Source organism: Podarcis bocagei, assembly GCF_964188305.1.
Source record: "Podarcis bocagei genome assembly, chromosome: 15".
NCBI classification, from domain to species: Eukaryota; Metazoa; Chordata; class Lepidosauria; order Squamata; family Lacertidae; genus Podarcis; species Podarcis bocagei.
In genome coordinates this window covers 12780128-12802794 of record NC_138141.1, presented here as the reverse complement: position 1 = coordinate 12802794, position 22667 = coordinate 12780128, and the positions used below count along the sequence as shown (strand labels likewise).

General features: G+C 45.3%; 1 protein-coding gene across 2 annotated transcripts in view; it reads right to left on the bottom strand.

The window, feature by feature from the left end:
- ROBO4 (roundabout guidance receptor 4) overlaps nt 1-22667 on the bottom strand; it is a 106528-nt gene that overhangs the window by 37781 nt on the left and 46080 nt on the right. For both annotated transcript variants that reach the window (XM_081171616.1, XM_081171617.1), the window contains exons 11-16: nt 22402-22596; nt 21598-21640; nt 20650-20789; nt 18393-18731; nt 11609-11725; nt 2191-2335 (exon numbers count right to left, since the gene is read on the bottom strand). In XM_081171616.1, coding sequence (XP_081027742.1) covers nt 2191-2335; nt 11609-11725; nt 18393-18731; nt 20650-20789; nt 21598-21640; nt 22402-22596 — 979 coding nt within the window. The remainder of the gene's footprint in view (nt 1-2190; nt 2336-11608; nt 11726-18392; nt 18732-20649; nt 20790-21597; nt 21641-22401; nt 22597-22667) is intronic.

The window sequence follows — 22667 nt, the reverse complement described above, 5'->3', positions numbered from 1 at the left end:
AGCCCATTGTGTAAATAATGTATATAAAGCAGATACTTTGAGGGGACATTCATTCATTCCTACTCATCACTATGAGCTGAATAAAGAGCATGAAATCACTTTGCGACTCTGAGTATCAGTTTCCCAGCCCTGTCCGAAGGCTGCCATTACGGTCCTCCCATCACTAGGAGGAAAAGCACTTATTCGACTTGAGCATGTGGCACATGCCAGTAGTGATATGAGGCAGCGCATGAAACGTATTTGCAGCCTCTTCTCTCCTGCAAAACCTGCCCCGATCTCCTCTGCAACCAAATGTATTTCCAATAGAGCGGCCAATTATGGTGTAATTGCCCATAAATTTAGAATGACACCGATATTAGTTCATGCACAGATCCAAGGACAACGTTTTCTCTTCATAAATGTGGGATTCAGCGGGCAGCGAAAAGGACAGAGTCAGCTGATATTGCCCTAATGGATTGATTTACGTTCCTGGAATGATAATTGTCCATTTACTTAAATAGCTGGGCACTTGTTCAGAGAGGCCCGCTCTATTAAGTGGAAAACTCTCTCTTCCAGCAAAGCATGGATTCTCAGCATGATTTGTAGCTTTTTAAGTGCCAAGTAGGTAGAAAGTATGGCTGGAATTCGTTCCCACCAGAACCACCAGCAAAGATGATCCATCATACCTGAGGATAGTATGCAAAAGCAGGTAAGTTCCCTTTCTCGGTGCTGGCGGGGGCGGGGACTGGGAAATTTATCTGAAGCACCTGGTGGCACTGGAAGATGAGTCAGCATGGAGCGGATCTTGATACAGCTGAAATGCGCTACCCATCAAAAGGTGCACAGATACAGGAAGGAATTCCTGGAGTCAGGCAGAGCCTGCTCAGGCTCCATCACTACAGGGAGTTGTGTGAGTCACAGTCTTGTGAGTTCAGGGCATAACTGTAAAGGGAACTCTGACCATTAGGTCCAGGCGTGGACGACTCTGGGGTTGCGGCGCTCATCTCACTTTATTGGCCGAGGGAGCCGGCGTACAGCTTCCGAGTCATGTGGCCAGCATGACTAAGCCGCTTCTGGCGAACCAGAGCAGTGCACGGAAACGCCGTTTAGCTTCCCACCGGAGCTGTACCTATTTATCTACTTGCACTTTGACGTGCTTTTGAACTGCTAGGTTGGCAGGAGCAGGGACCGAGCAACAGGAGCTCACCCCGTTGCGGGGATTCGAACAGCCGACCTTCTGATCGGCAAGTTCTAGGCTCTGTGGTTTAACCCACAGTGCCACCCATACATAACTGTACTTGATGCTAATTGCATCTCTTGCTAGCATTTTTTAAAACTTTTCTTTATTCATTTACAGGTAGAGATACTCTCTTTTTTATCAGGACATTAGTGTACAAGATGTGAACTTAGGCTCCACCCCCTTATGCTACAGGTAGGGGTTTGGGGAGGGGGGGAGCTCTCATGCGTGCCAATGGGAACTCTGTCTTTTTTCTAGACTGAATTGCAGCACAGGGGGTCTCTATGGGGGCTGCTACAAGGAAGGATTAAAGGTCCCCTCTTTGCTTTCTGTGGACTTGATAAAATGAACTCCCTCCCCACATCTGCAATTACAGAAAGAGAAAAGCACTGATGGGATTGCGAGGAAAGCAAATGGCACCATGTGAACTTAGGATCTCAAATAACAAGTTCTGGACCCCAACAAAACATTATGCAAGTAGCCAGGGCTGCACAGACACCGCCTCTCTTGTGTAGCAGGGGAATAGCAGTTTCCTAACAACTCCCAGCATCCTTAACAGACTACAGTTTCCAGGATTCCTTGGTGGAAGCCACAAGTATTTAAAGTGGAATGATACTGCTCTAATTGTATAATGCAGATGGGGCCTTAGCAGTGGATTTATTTTGCTTTAGGTTGTTCTACTATGCTTCTCCAACGCTGCCACGTTGTTGCTGCCAGGGGCAAGTAAAAAAATTAACCAGAGCATCTGTGGTACTAAACAGGGCTTCAGCAAGAAGTTACTGGATATGCATGGATTGGAAGCGAAGCCATGTGGCCTCCTCAAAACTTTTGCAGGCACCAACAGTATCAGAAGCAGAATTGCATGCGGTCACCCCAAGAGCACCAAAAGCGCAAATAATCATGTATGCAAAATGAAAAGGATGTCTGGAGGGACTCTATGGTAAATCACAAAGGCATTTCAGATCTGCTCTTACACTGGCCGGGTGCTGTGATCTTGGGGAGCTTGAAAACCCGGAGGGACGGGAGGAGGAGGAGGCAACAAACCGGCACCGTTCTGCGAGGCACTGCATTTTGAGAACTTTGGGGAGCTGTATGTTTTCAGCACCTTTTTCATCTCCCCTGTGGAGGAACACAAGGAAAAGAAACGGTTAGTCATTTCTGACTCAGCCCACAACCCCACAACAGTTTTCAGATCCATGGAGGTAGACTCCTCAATTAGCCAAAATCGTATTTCACCCAGGGGGTTATTCGGTTGTTTTTGTTTTGATTATGGCTTTTGTGTTTTTACATTCTGATTATATCTTGTGAACCACCCTGAAACCTGTTGGTAGTATACAAATTTATTATTATTATTATTATTATTATTATTATTATTATTATTATTATTATTATTATTATTATTATTATTATTTCACCAGCACACCTAATATGAACCATGACAATTCTTTGTTTCATGTTCTAAATTAGTGCAATTCTCATGGGTTAGGGCAGGGGTGAGTAGTTTTCAGGCTTTTGGGATCTACTTAGCTTTTTACTAGAACCTCAAGATTTACCAACCAAAACCAAGCTCAAAAGACATACTATTAGAATAAAAGAACTTGGTTCCTCTGAGCCTAGGAACTGGCTCTTGTCTGGCAATAAATCTAGATCCACCAGATTTATTGCAAACTGGCACCAATGGAGCCATCCCAGCTCTAATTTGAGCAGAAGTGTGCATTTGGCATTGTCATCTTAGGAGCTATATTGTGCCTATATAGGCTCTACGGTCCTTGCATCCGATATGGGGAAGAAAAGAGCAATCTCTCTCCCCCTCTCTCTCTGGCAGAAGCAAGGCCATCAGCAGAATTGCATCATTGGCCCTCTTATAGGAAACTAGAAATAATGTTCTCCTTGAAAGTCTCATTAGGCAGCATCCCCCAAGCCTTGCATATGACAGCCAGATCCAATTCAGATTAGGGAAAACTTAATGTGTCCATCAGGGGGAAAGGAAAAGGGGGAAAAGACCAAGATAAACATTAACTGCCTGACAGGATCTCTATGGACAAATTGATCAGGCACTTAGTTTCCTGAGCTGCAGGGATGTGGAAAGGAGATTAAGGCAATAATGCGACCCAACGTCTATCACAACCAACAGGAACGTTCCCTCAAATTTCGCTGTTTTTTTCACAGGTCACAGCAGCAAAGAGGGTGTCCAGGTCGACATTTGTTTGCAGGTTCTGCTAATGTTATTCATAGATGCATGAGGAGGGCAGGAGAGAGAGGAGTCCATGCAACAATTTATTATCCGTCACTATTTTTTTGCTGCACTCTCTCTCTCTCTCTCTCTCTCTCTCTCTCTCTCTCTCTCTCTCTCACACACACACACACACACACACACACTTCTCAGTCACATCCGTTTCCCACATTATTGACCTCACCTCCAAGACATATTGTGTCAAGAATAAACATTTGCGTTCTGTACAGCACCTAGTACCTAGCTGAAAGGAATCAGGTTCCAGTTGCTGGGAATCACACTCGGCGAAAGTGCTGTTGCAGTCTGGTCCTTCTTATGAACTTCCCACAGGCATTTGGAACTAGATGGGCCTTTGGTCTCCTCCAGCAGAGCTCATATTATGCTCTTCTCATCTCACATGTAATGACTTATGGCCTTTTGGGCCCCAAGCACAGGTACATTTTAAACACTTTAATTATTGCTCAGAAATCTTCTTGGATCAATGTGTTGCCACCACCCACAAGTCGTGCTATTCCTCCTTGAATTGCCACAGCATCCATCCCACTTGGGGCAGAAGAGATCCTGCCTCTCACCTACCTCAGAGGCGGACTCACAGTGTCCTGCAATTCCACAAGAAGCCTTCAGGCTTAACCTGTTATCATTGTCTTCACTGCCTCCCCATCTGTTCTTCCCAAGGTCAAGGGAAAGCCTTATCAATTCCAACCGACAGGAGAGACGCTGAATGGCAAAGGAAAACTACATGGGTTAAAGTCAGGGGTCGGCAACCTAAGGCCCATGGGCCACAACTAGTCCACGGAGGTCGTTTAACCGGCCCACGAGCCGCCCCCAAACCAAGCTGCCCACTAAGTGAGTCCCAGCATGCTGCGCTAAACCAGCGCAGCACGGAGACTCACTTCCGTGGCGCTGGAAATCATGTCTGCGCAGATGCAGATGCTGGAAATCACAGGCACACACACTCATGCGCATGCACATGTGCAGTCCAGTCCACGGAGAGATCTCTGCTGGAGTGAACTGGCCCAGGTGAGGTAAACCTTGCCGAGCCCTGGTTAAACTGATGAGGTTTTCCCACCACATCTCAAGTTGGACAAGAACATAGGAAGTCGCCTTATATTGAATCAGGTCCAAAGCCGGCTCAAGACATTTTGCTGCCTGATGCAAAGGGACAAGATGGTGCCACTTGTTCCACCCAAGGGCAGCAGGCTAGTTTAGCGGGTGCAGGTCAATCAGTGTGGCACAAATAGCTCTGTCCTCCGATAGAGGGGAATGCTTTGTCCCAGAATCTGCCACCAGAGGAGATTGGCTCACTCTGCCTAATGGTAGGGCCAACTCTATTCAGACCATTAGTCCATCTCTCTCTGCATTGTCAACAATGACTAGCACTAGCTTCAAATGCAACTATTTTTTTACCCCAACTGGCAGATCCCAAAGATTAAGCTCGGGACCTTTTGCATGCAAAGCAAGGGCCCTACCACTGAGCTTAAATTAAACTGTGAAAAAGCTATTTCCAAATCTGTACAACTCTATGCGGAAGAACAGCAGCAGGAGCCGAAAAATGCACATCAGAACAAATTAGTTTACAGGTGACTAAACCTCCCCACCACCACACACACACAACCCCCCCCCCCACAAAAAACCAAGAAGGTTGAAATGTAATTGAAATAGCCCCATGCCATTAAGCGATCTGAACACTGAAAAGAAACACATTTAAAACCACATTCTTGTCTTTCACACTTGCTCACCAGCAGCAGAAGGCAAGCTTTTAAAACCAGACTTTAAGTGGTATGTATGAACTCTACGCTGCTAGCAATCAGAGAACTAACTTTTGGCATCTTGTTATATTTCGGTTCTCCCTGGACTGTAACATTGGATGATGCTGCAGCCAGTGATTGTAGAGTCCAGTGGGGAGATGGGCTTGGGGCAAATTGCATGAATCATATACTTCCCCCACGTAATGTAAAATATTGATCTTGAAAATGGGCAGACTGGGGACAAGGATTCGGTTTAGCTTTCATTCCCAACCTGCTCCTTTTCTGTGTGGGGGCATCTCTGCCCACCCGCCACCACTTAGGGAGGAATCTTCGAAACAAGCAAGCTCCCACCTGCAACCTGAAAACTGGTATAATCGACGAGAGGCTTCATCACTTGCAGATTCTAGGGTCCCCAACTACACATACATTTAAAACAGTACCTTACCACTTTAAACAGTCAAGACACACATACACCCTAGGAATCGTGGGAACTGTAGTTTCTTAAGGGAGCTGACAGTTTCTAGGAGACCCCTATTCCTCTTACACAACTACAATTCCCAGAGTTCCTCAGGTAAGGTTTTTTAAAAAAAAGGTAAAGGACCCCTGAACGGTTTACTCCAGTCAAAGGCGACTATGGGTTTGCGATGCTCATCTCGCTTTCAGGCCGAGGGAGTTGGCGTTTGTGTGCAAGCAGCTTTCTGGGTCATGTGCCCAGCATGACTAAACAGCTTCTGGTTCAAAAGAGCACCAGGACGGAAGCCGGAGCGCACGGAAATGCTGTTTACCTTCCTGCTGCAGTGGTACCTATTGATCTACTTGTGCTGGTATGCTTTCGAACTACTAGGTTGGCAGAAGCTGGGACAGAGCAACAGGAACTCAACCTGTCGTGGGGATTAGAACTACCAACCTTCTGATCGGCAAGCCCAAGAGGCTCAGTAGTTTATACCACAGCACCACCCACGTCCCTAGATCCCAAGGAAGACTGATTGACTGTTAAACCACTATGGCAACTGTAGCTCTCTGAGTGGAACAGGGGTCTTCCAAACAACTCTTGGTACCCATATCAAACTACAGTACCCAGTATCCTTTGGGGGGGACCCACAACTGTTTGAAGTGGTATGGTACTGCTTTGAATGTATATCGCGGCAGGGCCTGAGTTGAAGATATAAGCTGGCCTTACACAGTTCAGGACCTCAATACCTCCAGGATCGCCTCTCCCCATATAAACTGACCTGGACCCTGTGCTTGTCATGTGAGGCCCTTCTCTATGTCCCCCCATCCCAGAGAGGGCAGCAACAAGAGAACAGGCCTTTTCTGTGGTGGCTCCTCAGTTGTGGAATGCCATTCCCTGATACATTCCTCTTTACCCAGGCCTATGGCTATGAAATAATCTATGGCCTGTGAAAGTGTGGGGGAGAGGACTGTTTATTATTATTATTATTATTATTATTATTATTATTATTATTAATACCCCACCCATCTGGTTGGGTTTCCACAGCCACTCTGGGTGGTTGTTTGTAGTGACTATTTTTAGTATTAGACTAGCATTAGTCAGTATGCTTTTTATCATGCTTTTATTATTATGTTTTTTATCACTGATGCCCTGTAATGTATTTTTAATGTTGTACACTGCCCTGGGATCTTTTGATAGAGGGTGGTATACAAGTGAAATAATAATAATAATAATGATGATGATGATGATGATGATGATGATGATGATGATGGCTTCCAGGCCAGGCAGCTGTTCATGCAACAAAAAAACCCTGTCGTAATCCATACTTTGACAGAAACCCTCCGATTCCTCTCTTGTCCCCCCTCCACAATGTCCAATTTACCCACATAGCCTCTTCCTTGCAGACCCTGCCTCATGAATAACTGAGAAGGATTTATGGGCATGGGGCACCAGGGAGAGGGTGCGGTGGAGGCCGCGCGCACTGTTTGCAAGGAGAGGCGTCCTCGGCAGTCCCGCTGCCTCATTAAGCTTTTGAAAGGGGCTTCAAAGAAGAAGTCTCTGTCCTCGAGAGCCAGCTTGCTGGCTGGAGGCTCATCTGGCAACGAGGCTCCCTTAATAAAAACAAGGCAAGCAAAGCTCAGAGGCACATCCGGGAGAGAGCAGAGATTTGCCACCAGAGCTGGCCATAAACACACAGTTCAGGCTCAGACTAATAGTCTTATCTCTAGCTCTGGGAGCCCTCGAAAGCCAAACATCTTGGAACGGGGCAGGCATCCCCTAAGGAGGTGCGGGCAATTGCTAGGCGATGTGTACAAGCTCAGTCCCTCATGCTTCCCACTCCTGACTTTATTTATTTAAACGATTTCAATGCCACTGTTCAGCGAGGATCAAAGGAGAGAGAAACTGTGGCTCAGAGCTCCTTGTACATGCTTGGCGCATGGAGCTGCCCCAGCAGACGGCACCATGGCAGGGGGCGAGGGAGGAATAGATGAAGGCAGGGACTGGTGCCCAAATGGTAAAGGTAAAGGGATCCCTGACCATTAGGTCCAGTCGTGGCCGACTCTGGAGTTGCGGCGCTCATCTCGTTTTATTGGCCGAGGGAGCTGTTATAAGAGAACAAGGGACGTGTTCATGGGGAGTTCCAGCACCTTATTTTCTAGAAAAATAGCACTGCATGGAACATATGGAACACCCCTCTTTTGAATGCCCCCTCCCCCAGGGTGCAGTACAGTGCTAAATGTGTCATAGCAGGCATGGGGCAGTGATGGTGCTTTTCATAGATAAGGGAGGAGAGGCTTAATAATTTCCTTCCAAGCCATGGTGCCATTAAAAATCACACACAAGCAGACACTTATTAGCGTTAAAGGAAAATCTCCCATTGGCAGAAGCAACCAAGATCAGTCAATGATGCATGTGTTCAAAACTGGAGCAGCGCCCTTTGAAATTAGCCGCCCAAAGGTCCCAGGATGGCAGAATATGAGCATCACATTACAAAGGATGCAAGGTACTACAGGCCAAAGCACAAAGAGACCTCAGGTCCGAAATGAGAGTTGGGCACCAGAATGCAAAAGCATTAGCAATCAACTGTTCTCGGAAGAAAAGCTCCATAACTCCAGAGCTAACACGAAGCTCTGCTGCCCTCTCCTGGGATGTTAAGAGAGATGCTATACAATCCGAAGTAGAGGCTTAAACAGGAACGTCCATGCTATTGCCCACCTCTGCCAGGGAAAGCCTTATGCTCATGAGGGATTTCTCAGTGCATAGATAAAGTAGGAAATTCCCCTCTGCAAGGTGTGGTGATGGCTTTAAGGGGAGAATAGGCAAATTCAGGGAGGATGTGTTTTATCAGTGGCTACGGGTCGTGGGCACCATGCCTCTGAATTGCAGTTCCTGGAGAACAGGAGTCGGAGAAGGCTTCTCAGAGACATGCGGGTGGCTGCTGTGAGAAACAGGATGGTGGTAGACCTTTGGTTTCATCCAGCAGGATTCTTCTGGGCAATCTTTTGAGGGTCACATGCGAGAGGCAAAACAATATGTGTACGTCTATCTTTGTACATTAGGCTAGTGTCTACAGTCACATACACACTATCCTACAACCAGAGAAGCAAAAGTTCACGGACACATTCCAGCTGGCAAAAAACACCCAAGATGTGAAGTAGGAACCGCTGAGGGATATGGCCAGGAAGGAATTTCAAGGACCAGATAGAAAGCCCTAAAGGTAAAGGGACCCCTGACCATTAGGTCCAGTCGTGGCCGACTCTGGGGTTGCAGGGCTCATCTCGCTTTATTGGCCGAGGGAGCTGGCGTTCGGTTTCTGGGTCATGTGGCCAGCATGACTAAGCCACTTCTGGCGAACCAGAGCAGCGCACGGAAATGCCATTCACCTTCCCGCTGGAGCGGTACCTATTTATCTACTTGCACTTTGATGAGGAATGGGAGCTCACCCTGTTGCGGGGATTCAAACCACCGACCTTCTGAACGGCAAGCCCTAGGCTCTGTGGTTTAACCCACAGCGCCACCTGCACCCCAGAAAGCCCTAGAGGGGTGCATATACCCTACCCCTGAGCTGGGCCTGAGATTCCCTGCCTCCTCCAGGTCTTCCATAGTGTTCATTTCCATTACACCCACTGATGGGATCGGTTCCACAGAAATTGATGTAGATTAACCCGTCCAAGCACACTTATCATGGACAGCTTTCAGGAAACGGGAGCTTTGAACTGGAGCAAGATTGACTTTGTGATCCACCTTTCAGGACTGCATCCTTAAAAACTACATCCTTAAAAACCAGGGGCTTTTCCAAACTCAAAACCAGGTTTTTAAAGTACATCTGTTTTATAAATAACTTCCCCATATTTTCGACAGAACTACATCTCAAGGTCAGGTGGACAGATTTCAAGCGTGTTGGATCTACTATAACCCCGAGATCTATCAACCAGAACCAAGGACAGAAGGCATCCTGTTAGAATTAAGGAAGTTGGTGCTTCTGAGCACATTCTGAGCCTAGGAATTTGTCTTTCAGCTCCAGAACCGAACTGAGCTTACAGTCCTTTCACTACTGATTTTAGCTTTCTTTATTTCTACAGCCCAATTTAGGTTGGAAAAGTCATTTTTTTTGTTACTATTGTTAAGGGAGTTAGAAACCATTGCCAATCTACAGCAAATCACCCTGGGATCTGCCCGTAGATTCTGATCTACTTTCTATGCAACTGTTCCCAAAGTGATAGGTGCATCATGGGAGGAGTTTTTTCAGCTACCTCACCCCCTGCCTTTGAAAGCCTTTTAAGAAGCTGCTTCAGAAGAGCGACTGTCAGCAACACTATGGAAGGTTTTCTAGGACCAAGGGAAACCTGCTAAGCTCCCTTGTTATTTTTGCTACTACCAGGAAGTGCAAAGTTCTTATTATAATCTTGTTATATTTATAGAACTGAAAAGTTGTTTCTTTATACATTGTTATATTTGCTATTATGTCATCATTTCATTATGTTATTAAGAAATGGTTCATGCAACGGTTGATGTTGAGATGTCTCCATGTTTTCTTTGTCGTAAGCCATATTGAACATGGTTCTATTTATAAATTTATAAGCTGTTGATAAACTGGAAGTTGAGGAATGAGGAAATTAAAGACGTTATGAGAAAATGGGACCAAGACCTGTATGATGGAATTGGAGAAATGGAAAGAGCTCTGGACAAAAAACTTAAAATTTACAGCCTGCTACTTAATAAGGGAAAATTTCGTGAAAATGAAATACAGGTGGTATCTAACCTCTGTTAAGTTGGCTAAAATAAATAAATCTCACAACAATAATTGTTGGAGGTGCAAAAACCAAATAGGAACTTTTTATCACATGTTGTGGTCGTGCCCAGAGATAAAAAAAATTCTGGGATATGACTTACAAGGAAATAAAAAAGTTATTGAAAATCACATTCTGCAAAAAAACTGGAAGCGTTCCTTTTGGGAATCATGACAGTCAATATCTCTAAAGATAAAATAAGATTATTCCTTTATGCGACATCAGTGGCAAGGGTCTTGGTGGCTAAATATTGGAAAGAAAATTATTTACCCACCAAAGAAGAATGGTTATGCAAGCTGACCGAGTACTTGGAACTCGCAAAGCTAACAGATGTATTAAGACACAAATCTAATACAATAGTTAAGAAAGAATGGGATCATTTAAACAATGACCTGATGAATCAAGGTTCAGCACCTAAGATCTGGTTGTGCCTAGAATAACACTGCAAAAGCAATAGTGTCCTGATACGAAGATGAGGAACCAATGGAAATACAGGAAAGTATCTTTACTAAGAACAATGAACTGTTGTGGTATTGGCGGAAGTCTTTATTTGTTGTTTTGTAGATAGCTTTGAATGTAGTTCTCTGTGTTTTAATTTAAGAATCTGTTTGTAAAATATTAGTCTAACCATGAGGGATTTACTGTTATCTTTTATATATATTATATTATATATTATATATTATATATTATATTATATTTTTTATATATATACACACACACACACACACACACACACACACACACACACATATATATATACACACATATATATATACACATATATATACACACATATATATACACACACACACACATTCTTTTTTCTCCTTTTTTTCTCTTTTATACTTCTCCTTTCTTTTTTCTTCTATATTATAATTTTACTTCTCCCTTATTATTTTTTTATTTTTTTATTTACTTAATCTGTTTGACAACTGTAAATTTTATTCTGATTGTTTGTGTATGCAACATAATTCAATAATAAAAAAGAAAGAACTTTTTGTATGAAAATGAAAGAAGGAAGGAAGGGTAGCAGCCTAAGCTGGTCCCACTGAACTCACTAAGTGAGCATGCACTGTTAGTCTGGATCCAACCCTAGGTTTCTAAGAACATTGCCTGTATTTGAGTTTCTTCCTGATGCTCTGTTTTGCCCCTTGCTGCTTCTCCTACCATGAGTTCTCCGGTGCTTCCCAGAGCTGATACGAGAGCTTGTCTGGCTGCCCTGGCTGCTCCAGTCTGCCGAAAAGCTAGATGGCTGCGTGGGAGTGCTGTGTGCTTGTTGTAGCTCTGGAAGAGATAAAGACATTGACATGTGCAAGTCAGATCAGCCTTGATTCTCATTTCAACTAACAAAGGAGATAATTGTGACACGCTATATAGTCTTCTTTCTCAATAAGAAGTGCCACTTTCAGGTTTTTAAAATTGGTTTAGGCAACTGAGCCTGTAGTATTTCCCATCCAACATTTTCTTTCAATCCTTTTGTTAGTGCATTTGTATTGTTGCGATGACTGGACAACCATCTTTCACTAGGAAGATTGCATGTTAATGGATCAAAATGACTGGTTGATGATTTATCAGTGGGGGCTGATGGTTGAGAGATCTTTGTGTGTGAAAGAAACTGCATTTTTACTGAAGACTTAAGGCGGTTTCAGAAGTGTGGTGTGTGTTTTTAACTTATTACCAATGCTTTAAAGAAAGAAAGAAAGAAAGAAAGAAAGAAAGAAAGAAAGGGAGGGAGGGAGGGAGGGAGGGAGGGAGGTGCAGGTACCTTGAAGTTGCTACAGTAAGTGTCACACTTTTACCCCCCAGAAAAAAACTGCTTATTACAAAAAAAGAGGATATGTGTTTGCATAAAATTGGCACATGCCAATTTAATATGTATAGAAACAAATTTAGAAATAATAATAATAATTTATTTATATCCCGCCCTCCCCAGCCGAAGCCGGGCTCAGAGCGGCTAACAGCAGTAAAATATTACAACATTCTAAAATCATTTCATTCTAAAATCAATTCAGAGTCAAATTAATGGCAACCATTGGGCTAGAGTTCTGTGAGGATTGCCAAAGGAGGGGGTCAGGCTGTGCCCTGACCAAAGGCCTGGTGGAACAGCTCTGTCTTGCAGGCCCTGAGGAGAGATGTCAAGTCCCGCAGGGCCCTAGTCTCTTGTGACAGAGCGTTCCACCAGATCGGAGCCACAGCCGAAAAAGCCCTGGCTCTGGTTGAGGCCAGCCTAACCTCCCTGTGGCCCAGGACCTCCAAGATGTTTTTATTTGAAGATCGTAAGGTCCACTGTGGGACATGCCAGGAGAGGCGGCCCCGTAGGTGCGAAATAATAACTGTCAGTCGCCTGCCCAGGAGCTACCTGATGACAGGCACTTTTGAGGCCCCTGCTATCTCTCCTTATAGCTCTTTATCTCGGAAAACTTTTCTAATAGAAAAGGGATGGGGAGCTTGTGGTGCTTCCAAACGACGTAGATCTACCTCCCATCATCCACCATGACCATTGGCCATACTGGCTGGGGCTGTATGGAGTCCCACAACATCTGGAGGGCCAAAATTTCCCCATCTTTGTAACAGAGGATGTAGGAACAGATGTCAGGGCCGGCCCAGGACATTTTGCTGCTTGCTCAACCCTAGTGCCCCCCCTGATGTTGCCACTGACGACAATGACTCCTCTGCTGTGCCCTGCCCCCCCCCCTCTGCTGCCTGAGGTGGCCCAGGGATGCCCCAGCATGTTGAAGGTAAAGATAAAGGGACCCCTGACCATTAGGTCCAGTCGTGACCGACTCTGGGGTTGCGGCGCTCATCTCGCTTTATTGGCCGAGGGAGCCGGCATACAGCTTCCGGGTCATCTGGCCAGCATGACTAAGCCGCTTCTGGCGAGCCAGAGCAGCGCATGGAAACACCGTTTACCTTCCCACCGGAGCGGTACCTATTTATCTACTTGTACTTTGACGTGCTTTCAAACTGCTAGGTTGCAGGGACCGAGCAACGGGAGCTCACCCTGTCATGGGGATTTGAACCGCCAACCTTCTGATCGGCAAGTCCTAGGCTCTGTGGTTTAACCCACAGCGCCCCCCACGTCCCTATGCTGGAGGTAGCAGGGGAGAAAAAAGGGGGCTGGAGAGGAGGCCAGTTGAGGGACCAGTGATGTATGAGGAAGGGGCCTTCACTGCACATTGAAACCTTCCAGGGAACTAGAGAGGTTTTTCCATAATTGGTTCTGGAGGCACTAGGCCCGATTTGAATGCAAAGGCCAAAGTTGTGGAGGACCACACGGATACCGAACGATGGGGGTGCCCCTCGGAGCTGCCAGGCTTGTTTCCCAGCAACCCCACCCGCCTCGTCCTCAGCAGAGAAGGCCACCGTCTCTGCATCGCTCCTGGCAATTAGCGGCTTCAGCAAGCAAATTAGGTTTTCTATTAGATTCCGCGAAAGTCACAGCATTCAATTTGTACCTGAACTTTGCAGATGATTCAATTAGGGGCTCCTGAGAACCTCAGCCTCCCTGGAGGGAGGGCAGGGAGATGCTGGCATCATGCAGAGGAGGGGCTGAGCTAAGGCTGTTCCCCCACCCCCAGGAATCCGTATGACAAATACCTTATCTCAAGACTCAGGACATTGGAAGCTGCCTTATTCTGACGTTTGGTCTCTCTAGCCAGGGATGGGGAATCTGTGGTCCTCGTTGGATTCCTACTTCCATCATCCTTGACCATGGACCATGTGGCTAGAGATAATGGGAGCTGGATTCCAAAACTTCAGGCCCAGATTTGGAAGATCTGTTCTATGGCAATACAGTGGTACCTTGGTTTAAGAACAGCCCTGTTTACGAACAATTCAGCTTACAAACTCCGCAAAACCGGAAGTTGTGTCCCGGTTTGCAAACTTTACCTCAAACTAAGAATGGAATCCGAACGGTGGAAGGGCACTGGTGGCGGGAGGCCTCATTAGGGAAAGCATGCCTCGGTTTAAGAACGGTTTCGGTTTAAGAACGGATTTCTGGAACGCATTAAGTTTGTAAACCGAGGTACCACTGTACTCCTGATGCTCATGATTGTGGCTACCATTGCCAAATCAGGGAGTTACCATGAGGAGCAACACTATGCAATTCTAGGCTCAGATGTGACCCCCATGGAATTCAGAGGATTCAGTGAGTCTATATAGGATGGTAGCCAAAGTTCTAAGGCTGAGATGGGGAACAAAAATCAGGGGTGGGGTGGGGGGTGAGAATTGTACTCCAACAGCATTGTCAGGGCGGAAGACAATTTCTCCTTCCCCGGGCTCAACTGAGAAACATTCACAAATTGTAGAGTAGGAAGAATATGGAGTGGGCCAATATGCAAAATTCAGAAAGAAGTCAGCATGCCAGGGGACTGGGGGGGGGGGCGACTTACATACACACCCTTTCCCCTCTCTGCAGTTCATTCATCACACATTCACAAAGCCCAGCCTTACACTTTTAAAACTATCATCATTATTATTTATTTGATTCATATACTGCCCTTGACCAAAAGACCCCAGGGTGGTGTACAACATTAAGAACACATTTTCAACTGATTTTTCAAGTGTGTGTGTGTTTAAAAAATGTTTTTAACTGTTTTTATGTGTTTTTTGTGGTGGTGGTATTTGGCTACTTCTATTTATATTTTGATTGTGTATTTTGTGTTTTTATATTGTAATTTTATCTTGTGAACCACTCTGAGACCTAAGGGTATAGGGTGGTATATTATTACTATTATTACTATTATTATTATTATTATTATTATTATTATTATTATTATTATTATTATTCAGTGCTTTTTTTCTTAAAAAATATTTAGAGGTACTCTCACTCTCATACACATATTGAAATACTTCTCCTCAATGAGGCCAAACTTAGATTCACAAAATGTTTAGGGGTATGCATACCCCTGCGTACCCCCCAGAAAAAATGCACCAATAATAATAATAAAATAATAACAATAATAATCATATGGAGCATCAATAATAAAAATATAAACATAATAAAAAGCATAATGACAGTAAGGTAAAGGTAAAGGGACCCCTGACCATTAGGTCCAGTCGTGGCCGACTCTGGGATTGCAGCGCTCATCTCGCTTTACTGGCCGAGGGAGCCGGCGTACAGCTTCAGGGTCATGTGGCCAGCATGACTAAGCCGCTTCTCGCAAACCAGAGCAGCACACAGAAACGCTGTTTACCTTCCCGCCGGAGCGGTACCTATTTATCTACTTGCACTTTGACATGCTTTCGAGCTGCTAGGTTGGCAGGAGCAGGGACCGAGCAACGGGAACTCACCCCGTTGCGGGGATTTGAACCGCTGACCTTCTGATCGGCAAGTTCTAGGCTCTGTGGTTTAACCTACAGCGCCACCCTACACTAACTAAATGGATTGTAACCTAAGCTTTTGTGTACCAGAATCCACTTGAGTTGCATGCTGTGATCATCAGGTGCCAGATGTCCATCTATCTATATCTTGAATGTAAAGAGCAGGGTGTCCAAAAGGGCAGGAGATGCAAGAAGAGACAATGTTAACACTCCACAGACCCGGTAACACTTTGTGCACAGTGCAGTCAGCTCAAGTTCCATCAACACTCGGCTCCTAATAAAGACTAGTGATCTTTAAGGTGCCACAACTCATTTTCACATTTGCTGCCGCAGAGCTCCCCCTCTGGAGCGAAAATATTGATAGCTAGAGACCTACTGTCGGTGGTTATTTAAAGCCACTATCTCAGATTCAGCCCTCCTTACGTCTCTGCACCCTTTGGGTTTCCCACTGCCACGGATGTGATGCCTTTCTCTATGTCATCCCTGCGTCTAAATCCCTAAATAATCTTATAGTGTCTACAAGACACCCTCTCCACAGGGAAATTCGTTTCAGGCAGTAAACCTGAAATTAACATTAGCGGAACAGCTCTGCAGTAAAATATACTACTGAGAGAACTTGTAGATTCTTGTTCCTTGGAAGAAAAGGTTTCTGCTAGGGATGTGGGACTACAGCTCCGTGGTAGAGCATTACCCTTGAATGTTGAAGGTCCCCAGTTCATTCCCTGGCATCTCCAAGCAGCTCTGGGAGAGATAACTGTCTGAAATCCTAGAGAGCTGCTGCCAATCAGTGTCCAACCTGCCATTCTCCAGACGTCATTGGAATCCAACTTTCATTAATGCCAGCCAGCCCAGTCAATGGTTTAGGACAGGCATAGGCAACCTCGGGCCTCCAGATGTTTTGGGACTACAACTCCCATGATCCCTAGCTAACAGGACCAGTGGTCAGGGATGATGGGAATTGTAGTCCCAAAACATTTGGAGGGCCGAGGTTACCTATGCCTGGTTTAGGAGGATGAGAGCTGTCATCCAGACCTACACTGGCTCCCAGTACATTTCCGAGCACAATTCAAAGTGTGGGTGCTGACCTTTAAAGCCCTAAACGGCCTCGGTCCAGTATACCTGAAGGAGCGTCTCCACCCCCATCATTCTGCCTGGATGCTGAAGTCCAGCTCCGAGGGCCTTCTGGTGGTTCCCTCACTGCAAGAAGCAAAGCTACAGGGAACCAGGCAGAGGGCCTTCTTGGTAGTGGCGCCCGCCCTGTGGAACGCCCTCCCATCAGATGTCAAAGAGAAAAACAACTACTGTACCAGACGTTTAGAAGACATCTGAAGGCAGCCCTGTTTAGGGGAGCTTTTAATGTTTAATAGACTATTGTATTTTAATATTCTGTTGGAAGCTGCCCAGAGTGGCTGGGGAAATGCAGCCAGATGGATGGGGTATAAATAATAAATTCTTCTTGTTTTTATTATATTATTACCCAACAAATTGTACAGGCTCATAGGTTAGCTGTCTCTGGTGTAGACAACAGCAAAGAGGATGGCTCAATGGTCAGACTCGGTATAAGGCAGCGTTCCTTTTTAACCAGGCCTTTGGTAGATCTGTTTGACATCCTATACCCTTTTAAAAGGGACGCAGGTGGCGCTGTGGGTTAAACCACAGAGCCTAGGACTTGCCGATCAGAAGGTCGGCGGTTCAAATCCCCACGGTGGGGTGAGCTCCCATTGCTCGGTCCCTGCTCCTGCCAACCTAGCAGTTCGAAAGCACGTCAAAGTGCAAGTAGATAAATAGGTACCGCTCTGGTGGGAAGGTAAACGGCGTTTCTGTACGCTGCTCTGGTTCGCCAGAAGTGGCTTAGTCATGCTGGCCACATGACCCGGAAGCTGTACGCCGGCTCCCTCGGCCAATAAAGCAAGATGAGCACCACAACCCCAGAGTCGGCCACGACTGGACCTAATGGTTAGGGGTCCCTTTACCTTTACCCTTTGAAAATGCGGCTCTTTTCGGGGAGGGGTGTGTTATTCCATTGTTGGTTATATTCTGATTATATATGTTGTGATCTTTTCTGTGAACTGCCCTGAGATCTCCGGGTATAGGGTGGTATATAAATAAGGCTAAGGCTAAGGCTAAGGCTAAGGCTAAGGCTAAGGCTAAGGCTAAGGCTAAGGCTAAGGCTAAGGCTAAGGATAAGGCTAAGGATAAGGCTAAGGATAAGGATAAGGATAAGGATAAGGATAAGGATAAGGATGGAAGCTTTTAATGTTTAATAGGTTATTGCATTTTAATATTCTGTTGGAAGCCACCCAGAGTGGCTGGGGAAACCCAGCCAGGTGGGCAGGGTATAAATAATAAATTATTATTATTATTATTATTATTATTATTATTATTATTATTAGAATGGGAAGAAGCATCATCTGCCAAACTACTAATGGTGATGCAGCTGTTCAAAGCTCATGAGTTCTGCCAGAAAAAAAGTTGCCAACCTTACTTTCCCAACTCTTTATATATTATATATATTATGATGTCATAGGCAACTCCCAGACAAGAGAGAGAGAGAGAGAGAGAGAGAGAGAGAGAGAGAGAGAGAGAGAGAGAGAGAGAGATGATGATGATGGTGATGATGATGTCTTACCTTTCTTGCTATTTTTATCCCAGGATCCCTGAGGTCTAAGATTTGGAGACAGGGAGCCCTTTGCCTTCCGTGGCCCTGGACGTCCTGCTCCCCTACTACCGGCCACCCAGGGGTTGGGGCTGTAGTGGGGCAGGAACATCTGGTCCCCATTTTGCACCAGTTCCACGGCATGCAGGCTGGGACTGGGAAGGTGAGGCGGTGGGGCATTGTAGAAAGTTTTCAGGTCCTTCACGGGAAGATCTACATAGAGTGCCCCATATAGGCTGCTGCTCCTACTATCAGCCACCAAAGGAAGAGTTTGGATGCGGGAACCTTGGCTCTGCCTGTCGAAGGATGCTGCTGGGGGGGGGGGCAAGGAAAAGGCAAAAAGGAGGGGCCAGTCAGGGATGGAGCAACCTACTTAATTCATAGCCGTTTTGCATATGTTGATTCATAAGTCCATTTTGCCCCATTACTGCAATAATCTGATTTTTTTAAAAAAGGAATCTACAAAAAGATCGTATTTACTATGTATACTTAAATGTCCTTAAATGCATTTTTAAATTTCTCTCATAGTATGCATTTCCAAAAGTTTGTTTTATCCTTATAGTACACATTTTACCATATTGGCCTGGATATAAGCCATACCCACAAATAAGCCACACCTTTAAAATTTGGTGGGAGGAGGAGTCAATACCTGAATATAAGTCGCTCCCTTAAAATTGGGTTACAGGTTGAAAATCGCTGTGGTTGATAGAATTGTAACTCCAAGCTAATTTAAGCCTTTGATCTTGCAAGCCTGCAAAAGTTACCGTACAATCGCTAAAATTGCAAATCGCTGTTCAGTTGAATACAATTCCTCAGGTGCTCACACCCGTAAATGACAAACAGTCTCAAATCAGCAATAAAACATTTTTTTTTTGTTCCGTTTTACCATATGTCTGTTTCAGCAGCGATATCGTAAAAGCCGATTTTTGTAAGTTCATGAATTTATGCTGCACTTTAACTTTTCACGGTCGGAATTTGGGGAGAAAGTGAGGCTTATATTCGGGCCAATGCGGTATATGCAGTTGATAGGTGCCTCAAAATTCAGAGACGTGCAAAATCCAAATAACTCTAGAATGCATGGATGGGCAGGTTCCCAGAGACAAGACTGTAGCTACCTTGGCTCCTTCTCCAGCCCTGATTCTTCCAGTATGGCTGCTGAAATAAGCCATGGTTTGGCTCAGTGTGTCATCCAAATCAGGGATCATGGTTTGTTTCACTCCAGAAAAACCATGAGCTGTAACCATGCCTTGTTCCTGGGTTTCCAATACATGGTTTGTCTGGCGTGAGATCCCCAGTTCAGACAACATGCTAAGCCGAACCATGGTTAAGAACAGCAGTAGTGCAGCAGGAAGAGGGTCAGGGAAGGAACCAATTCAAGGAACCTTGCATTCACATGTCTGCACTAAGCTCACATTGCATGCAAACCAGCTCATTGAATGAATGAATGAAATAATACTGTCAGTGGATGAAGGTGGCAATGAGCTAAGAGTGGAGGTTTGCAAGGACCCCTTTGCTTCTTTCAACAATAATATAATTCTTTACTATGGCTACAGATCAATAAAATTAAATACAGAAATAAAACATACAGCTTGTTAAAACAATTGAAAACAGATGGGATACTATTATACTTTCCCCCCATCTCCCAAGCCAACAGGCAATTTCTCCTGATCTGTATTGAAGTCAGATTTTTTTTACAACCTTCCCAGCAGCATACGAGTGAGCATCCCTTAAGCAGATGGAGACCAGATCTTCAGATCTTCCTGGGAGAGTGCTTAATAAAAGGAGAATCATCCGCTCTCTCTACACTCCCTATACAGATTGCAGTACAGAAGAACAGGGTCAACAGGTCCTATTGCTTCAACTCCACACAAATGCAACTGTTCATAAACCCAAGGCTTGGTGAATCGTCAACTTAACAGTGCAAAAGGCAACTCGCTGAAATGAGCAAGGATAAATGCTCTCCTATACTTGGGCAACAACCATATTGTAATAAACAATATTAAAACCAGATGCACAGTTCCACCCAAAATTATGCACCTTACTTGTAAAGAACAATATTCTCAGGCTATCTTGCCAAATGTTCTCCAGGGTGGTCGATGTGTGAAGTTCTCTAACAGTTTAAAGAGCAGAAAAATTCCCAGGAAATGGGTCAGATTGTAAATTTCATCAAAAATTCAGCAAGCTCTAAGCAAAACTAAACCACCACCTGCTCTTGTGAAGGGACACTTACTAGATTTGTGGGATTCCTGGTTATCTTTTGGTTCAGTCCACAGGAGCTGACTGCTCAAGCTGCTGCTGGTGCTGTAGTTCTTGGAGCCTGAAGTTGACTTCCATGTGTTGGAAAGCCAGGGAGAATCGCTACAGTCTACCCTACAGTCAGAGGGGAAATAGGCACACTTTCATAGATGCGAATCTCGGTAGTGTGGCAGACAGACTCACTGACTAAACAGACAGAAGACTATGAAATCAGAGAAGGACATGACACGACTCTATTAGTAGCTTGGGCATTCAAACCTGGCAGGTGTCTTCATTTGCACACACAGGACTAGTGAGCTGCAGAAGTATATACCTCAGCCCCCCCCCCCATTACAAGAAGACTAAACATATATAGAGACTCTTTAGAGACTCTTGAGAGTCCCATAGACTGCAAGAAGATCAAACCTATCCATTCTTAAGGAAATCAGCCCTGAGTGCTCACTGGAAGGACAGATCCTGAAGCTGAGGCTCCAATACTTTGGCCACCTCATGAGAAGAGAAGACTCCCTGGGAAAGACCCTGGTGTTGGGAAAGATGGAGGGCACAAGGAGAAGGGGGCGACAGAGGACGAGATGGTTGGACAGTGTTCTTGAAGCTACTAACATGAGTTTGACCAAACTGTGGGAGACAATGGAATACAGGAGTGCCTGACGTGCTCTGGTCCATGGGACACTATTAAATGACTAAACAACAACAAAACATATATATAGAACTGCAGCGATTTTGTTCTGGTTTTGCATGACAAGGACAGGAAAAAAAGAAGTGAAATTGCTATTTAATTCTGGGACACAGTGGTGGCGGGTGATAACTTGCTCCCTGATTGTCATCAAACATTCCACGGCATTTAACTATTTTGCTAGAGCTGTCTTGCCCCGATATAAATATGCATGCATCCCTAGAGAGCGGAGGAACGGCAGCATACCTGTGTTTGATGATGGTGTCATCACTGGCGTTTCTATACAAACCTGGAGAGAGTGAGGTGCATGGCAAAATAGCATTAGACAGGCAAACCTGTCTTCACTGATAATTCATTTTATGACTCCCTGCCACACTGCATAAAGCCTCTTCCTAGGGCCAAACTAGTAAGACCACAACTTAACTCCTGACCTGGGATCAAGTTACCTCTTGGTGTGCTTACTGTATTCAGTTGCTTGGGGGGCGGTGTTCAAGAAAGCAATGCCCCCCCCACATACAATCACATGCAGTGCACATGCTGTGACATTTTTTTTCATGCATCCCTGCTTAGAATAGAGCAGGGTTCCCTACGCCGACCCAGGAATCTCTGTATATCTCTTGGAAATCTTCCCAGGCCAAAACACTTCTCCCCAGGCTACATCCCTGCTTCGCACCCTCCTTGAGTGTTTTTGACAGGCTGGGATACATTCCTTGGTCTCTGATAACACCTATTGCTTGCCAGGACAGATGATAGGAGAGGGTTGTGTTGACTGTATGTAGAAACTAGTCTATCGTACGATGGTAAAGGTTGCATAATAGCTGCACCCACTTTAGTCTCCGGCTCTTCCTATCGCTGAAACATGGCCCTCAGAAGGTTGCTTGGAAGGAAATGGGGTCCTCAGACTGAAAAAGGTTTCCCCCCACAGGTAGAGAGTCCTATTCAGACTGACACCCTACACTGAGCCCATTTACCCACCCGGGACCAATTGCAATGAGTCAGAACACTGCCCTTTCTATAAGCCTAAAGCCAGACTCTTTCTGCTTCCCTTACCTTCACCTAGGGCATATGGACGTCTCCGGCCATACTGCCTGGCTTGCTGCTGGCAAACATAAACTGTGAACGCCATCAGCATGACCCAGAGTGCTGAGCCTACACTGGCAATGAAGACAGGTTGACGCACCACTTCCAGGATGTAGCTGGCAGAATGGAAGTCCGGGGTCTTGGCCATCTTCTCGACTGTCGGCTCTGGAAGGAAGAAGAAGGGTTTGGATTTGATATCCCGCTTTATCACTACCTGAAGGGGTCTCAAAGCGGCT